Genomic DNA, 8,577 nt, shown 5'->3' with positions numbered 1-8,577 from the left:
ATCGTTTGCTGGACACCACCTCGACAACCAGCGGCGGAATGACGACATGCGGCTATACATGTCATCACTGGTCAGATTTGGCAGGGGTCCAGAGAAAACTACGGTGTCCGACATTGTTTTTGCATATGTACACACCGACTCAACATTAATCTTAGTGACCTCCGATTGGCGTAACCGGGAGTCATTACCGCCGACGTGAATAACAATCTTACTGTATTTACGTTTATCCTTAGCCAGCAGTTTCAAATAAGACTAATGTCGCCCGCTCTGGCCCCAGGGATGCACTTAACTATGGCCGCTGGCTTCGCTAAATTCACGTTTCTCAAAATGGAGCTGCCAATGATCAGAGTTGGTTTCTCAGCGGGTGTGTCGCTGAGTGGGGAAAATCTGTTAGAAACATGAACAGGTTGATGATGCCCCGTGGACTTTGAATGCTTACGACTATTCCTCCTTCGGACAGTCACCCAGCCCCCCCCCTTTCCTGGCTGCTCAGGGGATGCCGAGGGACGGCTACCAGAGGCTAACTCAGGCCGTTCCGCACCGACTACCGGGGACTGGCTAGCTACAGTAGCTAAAGACTGATCTACCAAGGTGCGGAGCCGGACTTCTAAATCACTGAGCCTCGCCTCCATGTCTATAAATAAACTACACTTATTACACGTACCATTACCGCTAAAGGAGGCAGAGGAGTAACTGAACATCTGACACACTGAGCAGGAGAAAGTAGGAGAAAGAGAGGGAGAAGGAGAAGCCATCGCTAGCTGCTAAGCTAAAGTCGCTAACGGCTAAGCTAAAGTACTGTAGCGTCAGCTACCAAAATTTTAGAACAACTATGAGATTGAACAGCAGTCACTAAAAGATGGAAAGAACTGTGAGTGCTTAGGCAAAATTACTGTAAAGAATAAGTGTTTAGCGGACAGTTGGCCGCTGTAATCTAACAAATGTAACTGTTATTTAGCGTGAGCAGCACAACACGGTACCAACACACAAGCACCGGAAACGGAAATGAGTCGACACGCTTACCGCAATACGTCAGCAGTACGTCCTGAACAGATAACAGAACCCTCCAGTTTAATGTGAAAACTGACTTGATTTGACAGTCCGTTGCTGACTAAAAACATATGTTGATACAACTATACGTTATGGTACTGAATGATAATGTAAGTTAGTTGTTATGATGTTCCGGACCTTAGCTTCGGGAAATTTTCTCTAACTGGACCTCTTTGAATTCTAATTGAATACCCCTGCACTAGAAGCACTCTAGGTATGTGTGTGTTTTCGTTTTAGAGTGCTATTTATACTGATGGAAACACATGGTGTGATGTCTCAACCAGACCCACTTGAAAAGCACACAGCATACATTTCCCACAAGCAGATGCGGATTAATGCACAGGCTGGTCTAGGCTGCAGCCTAGGGGCCCCACGTGTGCAAGGGCCCCGGATTGGCCAGGATATTTTATTAATTGACATTTGCTCATATAAAACATTGAAAAATAAGGCTGATTGGGTAGGTGTGGGCCACATCTACCTAATCAGCTGGCCCAATGAACTCTGGCCACATCATGTGGCCACATCCCAACTCCAAGCAGACCACGACCATGCCTCACAACCACGTCACCTGAACACCGGTGAACCACCAACACCCTGGGAATTAGCTGTGTCATCCCAGCCGCCACAAATCCCTCCATGACATGACATCATCTGGTGACCTAGTGCAGCCAGAACAATCTGGAGCTCAACGCTCTGAAGACCGTGGAGATGGTCATGGACTTCAGAAAGAGCACAGCCCCACCCTCCCCAATCATCCTGTGTGACTCCTGTGGTGGGAATTGCGTGTTTAAATAAACAGCTCAGGCAAACACTTGTCTTTCTGTGAGTTTTATTCAAGTCTTCTGCAGAAGGACTCACAGCAACACACATACGCTGTGTACATGTGTGCTCGAATGAGTGAGGAGAGTTCTGTGAGCCTGTTATTTATCCAGCTTTAGGGTCAATCTTATCATCCCACAGAGACACATTGTCCCTGAAGTCTGGATACCACAGAGAACAGAGATATTTTGACTGTTATGTTTACACAGATTCAGTGCCACATCACAGATGAGTCTCCCTGAGTCCAGGGTTACATGCAATATGTTTGGAATTCCCATTACACTCCCCAGTCACCACTGTGGACTCCTTCCGCTTCCTGGGCACCATCATCTCCCAGGACCTCAAGTGGGAGCTGAACATCACCTCCCTCACCAAGAAGGCCCAGCAGAGGATGTACTTCCTGCGGCAGCTGAAGAAGTTCAGCCTGCCAAAGACAATGATGGTGCACTTCTACTCCGCCATCATTGAGTCCATCCTCACCTCCTCCATCACCATCTGGTACGCTGCTGCCACTGCCAGAGACAAGGGCAGGCTGCAGCGCATCATTCGCTCTGCAGAGAAGGTGATTGGCTGCAATCTTCCTTCTCTTCTGGACCTGTACGCCTCGAGGACTCTGAGGCGAGCAGGAAAGATTGCAACTGACCCCTCCCACCCCAGACACAAACTGTTTCAGACTCTCCCCTCTGGCAGGAGGCTGCGGTCCATCAGGACCAAAACCTCTCGCCACAAAAACAGTTTCTTCCCGTCTGCAACTAGCCTCATTAACAAGGCCCGGGTCCCCCACTGATACCCCCCCCTTGCAAATGATACCAATGTCTCTGCACATGTAAATACTGTTTCATCTCGTGTTGGGCACAGACCTGGCACGTCGCACATATTTGTTGTTGATTGTTGATCTTTGTTGTTGTATATTTTTATGTTGTCAGTTTATATATTTATATGTACACAATATTCCCTTCCGTTGCGTTACTTCTGCACGGCACAGACCCAGAATAATGCACATGTATATATCTGTAACGTTGTTCTTCCATTCCATATTTATATATTTCTACATTTATTTATGTTTACTGTATGTTTCTCTACGTGTAGTACCTTATCACCACAGCAAATTCCTCGTATGTGTAAAACACTACTTGGCAATAAAGCTCCTTCTGACTCTTCTGATTCTGATTCTGTTCCGTTGCTGCGGAGAGGGAACAAGAGTCTACAGATCCCCCTACTTATAGCTCGGATCCTGCATGCTGGGATAAAATTGATGAGCATATGAGGACATACTGGGCTAAAATAGGAGCTGAAACTTGTCAGAACAAAGATGTCTCTGCCTCAGAAAGACAACATAAACACCAAAAGAAGTACTTTTCCAAAACCCTGTTTAGAAGAAAGCTGGCAAATGGCGAAACTGTGCCAAGAGAATGGTTGCTTTATTCCCCTTCAATGGACACTGTGTTTTGTTTTGCATGTACATTATTTTGGGAGTTGATCTTAAGTCTGCACTCACAGCTAAAAAAACAATTTCACAATGAATGTGAATATTGGTCTGAGGTTTTAAAATGGGTGGTTGCGTTCTTAGGATAGGATTCACATGATAAAGACTTTGAAAAGTCTTTCAGACACTAGATGGTCAGCCCACGCGCAAGCAACAAAAGTAGTACACCAGAATTACGCCAGAATTCAAGAGTCACTGCAAAAGTTGGGTGATGGTAGGCTAGGTATGAAGCCAGGACGCTCTATGTGAAAATGGAAAAACTTTTGGATTTATGTAATGCTGTTAATTTGATCAGCTCATTGAGGGATTATGCGGCCAGCCTAGGTGATGATTTTGACAACTTTGAGAGTGAAGCAAAAAACTCCAAGTCTCCAACTTTGTCCCAACACTACAAAGCGGACATACAGAGGAAAAAACAAGCTGATTAATCTAATGAACCGGAGTTTGAGCGATCAGGCCAAGACAAATTCAAAGCCACTGTTTTTATCGCTGTCATAGATCGAAGTGAACTGCATCGGAGGTATCTCTCCTACAAAGATATTCAGCAGACATTTGGGTTTTTGAACAATATTCCATCTATATCCGTACAAGAACTTCGTACAGGAGCAGCTAATCTCCAGAATAAATATGCAGGTGATCTGGAGGACAAAATTCAGAGATTTATTAAAGAAAACAAAGACACCTCAGCAAGGTCACTTCTGCAACTTATAAGAGGACGGAAACTACAATCAGTGTTTCCAAACGTTGATATAGCACTCCGTCTGTTTATGATGTTGCCTGTAAACAATGCCAGCGGGGAGCGCTCTTTTTCAAAACTGGGACTAGTTAAAAATAGACTGACTGCTGCAGACGTTTTTGACCTAACTGTTGGTTTAGAAAGGTAAAATCTGTTGCCAGCTTGCAGGTGCATTTTGAAGACTTTTTTTCTCTGACATTGCTGTTTATAGTAGGCTAATGTCTGAATGTGTTTGGGCTGTAGACCTGAGTGTTGCAATTGAGGCGTGTGATATAGGCCTACCCCTTTACACATGGCACTAAATAATTTTTTTCTGATAAAGCATGCTTAGGAGGGGGCCACACAAAAAGCAGCCTAGGGGTCCATGACCACTTTAATCCGCCAATGCCCACAAGGCCTGGTTAGCAGTGTATGGGCTTTTACTGCTGCCACTGTTAGTCAGATGTGGAGTGTCAGTTAAAGCTCAAGTTAGATGTTAACTTCAGAACAATACATACTGGTAGTTTTGACCTTGCAGATGTCCAGGTTACATGAGCAAATGTAAGAAGAAGCATTACCTTTCTTGATGATATATTATAAATCAGAAATAATGCTGGCAGTGCCCTAGAGCGTTGACTTGCTGCCCACCAGAACATAAGGACTTGTATCTAAATGTAAAGTAAGCCATTCCTATTCCCTCAAGTACATGATGAAGAAAAATGAAACAGACCTAATAACTGACCAAAACAGCAAATACAACGTCTCCCTCACTCTGATTGCCTAGGAGGTAAACCCAAAGGGCTTCTACCAGCAAGATAAAAAGGATGACTTTATGGGAAGGGGCAATACAAGCCTGTATTTGTCCCACATGGAGAGGAAATGACCAAGGAACTGCAGCAGCACTTCCAGTCCTCCAAATCATTTTTTCTGACAGATGGGTCAGGCGATTTCCCTTGCTGGTTTTATACATTTGTGTTGCACGAAACTATGCATTTGTGGAGCCAGCAAAAAGAATGACATTTGGGCTCTTCTATTTAAAATTACCATTAATAATACATATAAATAAATATGTAAATATGGTATGATAATCCAAAATCTGTTTGCATTCGTTCCTTCTCCTCACATGCTTGCAGACTGAGGTAGAATACACACTTGAATGAAGACATCTTTTGGTTGTTGTCTCTGCATGCGGTGATCACATATGATGCCACAAGTAATCTGATGAAAAGGTACAAAACAGACTATTTAAATTACTGATGCTACTGAACCGATTCAGCTCATGCTTCTTTCTTGCTACTAAGTACTTTTCATGTCCTCTACCCAAACATTGCATGTCAAAACAGAAAACTAAATATTTTGAAGGAAATACGCAGTCTAAAAATGCCTAGTGAGTGGCCCCCAGATGCTACTATATTGACTATGCCTCAATATGTTAAAGTGTCAAACCAATGGATCCCACCCTAAAGGTCAGTACCCCCTCAGGTGTGGAAAGATAAATAAGAGTGTTAGACATATAATATTTACCTTTTTTCTATTGAATGACCAAACTGAACCAGGGCTGTAGTCATGACTTAAGTGGATCCAAAGAAAAGCCCAGTTTCCGGAGTCCAAATGGCTCAAACCAAAAGTCAATACTAAGACAAAAGTAAAATTAAAACAGTGCCCATATAAAGTTTTTTATTCTGTTTGTTTCTGTTGTTCATTAGAGTCAAGTGTGATCACTTCCATCACTCAGTACATTCCTTTGGAATAGAAAAGATTAAAATGTGATAGGGACAGGAAACAACATAAATCTGCCTAAATGGTGCTTTATTTATAAAAGTTTGATTACAACGAGATAATAGAAAGAAACATCTCCAGATCAGACTTGACCACTACCGCCCTGATCTAAGAAGGAAACTTCTCTTTTCTCATAGCTTATATGCAACCTGTGATAACAGGTGTTTGGCTATAAAGGGCCTTACTGGTTATACCAGCATGAACTGCTTGTCATTGCTATAATGTCCTTCTCTCCTGTTGTCAAATGCCTGAATATGTGAATCAATCCAGACTTAAGTTTGCAATCATTACTTTGACCAGAGTTTAAACGTTGCCATTCACACCTGCCTTGTTATGAAACCCACAATATATCAAAGTATGATGAATAGATAACAAATATAGCAGAAATGACAAATTGATGAAAAGGCCCTTTGAGTGTGAGCATATCTTTGTGCAGTGATTATGTATGCCTGTGAGTAGACATACCTTCTGAGTAATGTGAAAGGGTGAGCAGGCTGACGCACGATGCTCCGGCACCAGAGCCAAAAATGGTCACTCTCTTCGGGTCTCCTTTAAAGGCCTGGATATTTTCTTTTATCCACCTGAGAGCCTGGATTTGATCCAACAGGCCGTAGTTGCCCTTGGCTGCCTGGTCTCCTGTGCTTAGAAACCCTGATTGATGAAAAAAGACAAGAGGAAAAAAAAGCAGATCTCAACTTTACTTCTGAAAGGCTTCTGGCATTGATTTAATCTAGACTGAGAGTTCTAAATATTAGTATTGTTTGTATGGAGAAGTGGAAAGTCCATTCTTCTGTTTTCCCACGGCCTACAATCTCCCTAACCTTCATCATCCACTGCTTAAGTTAGTTAAACTGGTGAAATTAAGAAGGGATTATAGCTTTCCTCTAAATTCGTCAGGTATCCTTCAGTATTTCATGAAAAAAGCAACGAGTTATGTTAGCTCCTTTAAACAACATTTTTTACTGAGCTTTTTGAGTGAGGTTTGACCAGTAAAGAGCTGCTTGTAGAAGTGTTGCTGATTCTTGTCAAATAAAAAATAGCTAAAGCTTGCTTGAAAAGCTGGACATCATGAGTTAAATTAACAAGTACTGTGTGAGTATCCATAGCTTCTTATTCCTGAGCCATAGAGCTCCGTTGTTGTCTAAAACGATTTAAAAAAACACATCAATGAGCTACACCTGTGCATTGGGTGACATGTTCCTTCATCACAGGGAACAAACACACTGTAATTTATTTGGACTCAGTCCAACATACACTGTCCAGCTGCCAGAAATACTCACAAGAGCAGAAAATGTGGATACATTTGCTGCTAAAAATAGAGTAACAGTTGTTAAAAACTACACGCACACGCTTACTGTTTTATTTATTTATTTTATTTTTAATATATTTTTATTTTTTTAACACACAAACACGCTTACTGTTTTGTTTATTTATTTAATTTTAATTTTTAATATGCTTTGATTACTTTACGCTTTAATTACTTGTTTAATGAAATGTATGTGGTTGATTGTTCTTATGTTGTATGTATGATGCTTTGGCAATGTTGTTGTTACACATTCATGCCAATAAAGCTAAATTGAATTGAATTGAATTATTCATTGAACTATTCAACCTAACCCTTAAGCCAATCATGGAAAAGCAGAGAGATGGCATTAAATGGGATGGGAGAAATATTTATATTTGCATGTTGTTGTTATTGGGAATGTTTACTCTAGGACATGAATTCCACCACTTAAGATGAGATAAGATATACCTTTGTTAATCCCCAGTAGGGAAAATTCAGAAAAACTTGACTTCCTCGTTGCTCTTTTACCAGACAATGCATGGCTCCATCAACCACACAGAAGAGCGACCCCGTGTGTCTACACTGAAATAACTTTAGGGGCCCTATTTTAACGCCAAGAGCCCACGTTGTTTAAATAGCACTTGTGCCAATCTGTGCGCCCATGGGAGTGTTAGTCTTAAGCAAGTGTTATACTTGCGAGGGAATGCTTGTGTCTGTGTGAAGAAAAAAAACTCACCCAAGGGTGTACGCATAGGCTCTGTGCGGACGTCCACATGCCTCCAAATTTTTGTGACCGTGCTGACTTCTCCGCATGGTCAATACGCTACCAGGGCACCAACTGATCTACTTCACATGTGTAGAACGAGTCTGTCAAGCTGACTTCAGAATGTAGAATAAACAGATGTAGTCACGACCGTGCAAGGTCCCTATTGAATTTGCTAAGATTATATATATTTTTAGGGCCCGAGCACGACCGTGCGAGGTCCCTATTGAATTTGCTAAGATTATATATTTATTTATTAGGGCCCGAGCACGACCGTGCGAGGTCCCTATTGAATTTGCTAAGAGTATATTTAGGGCCCGAGCACGACCGTGCGAGGTCCCTATTGAATTTGCTCAGATTATTAGGGCCCGAGCACGACCGTGCGAGGTCCCTATTGAATTTGCTCGGATTATTAGGGCCCGAGCACGACCGTGCGAGGTCCCTATTGAATTTGCTCGGATTATTTCTTTTAGGGCCCGAGCACGACCATGTGAGGTCCCTATTGAATTTGCTCGGATTATATATATATTTAGGGCCCGAGCACGACCATGTGAGGTCCCTATTGAATTTGCTCGGATTATATATTTTTAGGGCCCGAGCACGACCGTGTGAGGTCCCTATTGAATTTGCTCGGATTATTTTTTTTTTTTTTAGGGCCCGAGCACGACCGTGTGAGGTCC

At 42.5% G+C, this 8,577-nt stretch overlaps 1 protein-coding gene across 1 annotated transcript in view; it reads right to left on the bottom strand.

Moving 5' to 3' along the window:
• Nucleotides 1-8,577, bottom strand: part of LOC123978454 (neuroligin-4, X-linked-like) — a 153,436-nt gene that overhangs the window by 32,968 nt on the left and 111,891 nt on the right. Inside the window, exon 3 of the mRNA XM_046061679.1 lies at nucleotides 6,315-6,500. Coding sequence (XP_045917635.1) covers nucleotides 6,315-6,500 — 186 coding nt within the window. The remainder of the gene's footprint in view (nucleotides 1-6,314; nucleotides 6,501-8,577) is intronic.

Source organism: Micropterus dolomieu, linkage group LG01 (assembly GCF_021292245.1).
Source record: "Micropterus dolomieu isolate WLL.071019.BEF.003 ecotype Adirondacks linkage group LG01, ASM2129224v1, whole genome shotgun sequence".
In the NCBI taxonomy this organism is placed as follows: domain Eukaryota; kingdom Metazoa; phylum Chordata; class Actinopteri; order Centrarchiformes; family Centrarchidae; genus Micropterus; species Micropterus dolomieu.
This window is presented reverse-complemented; position numbering and strand designations above follow the sequence as displayed.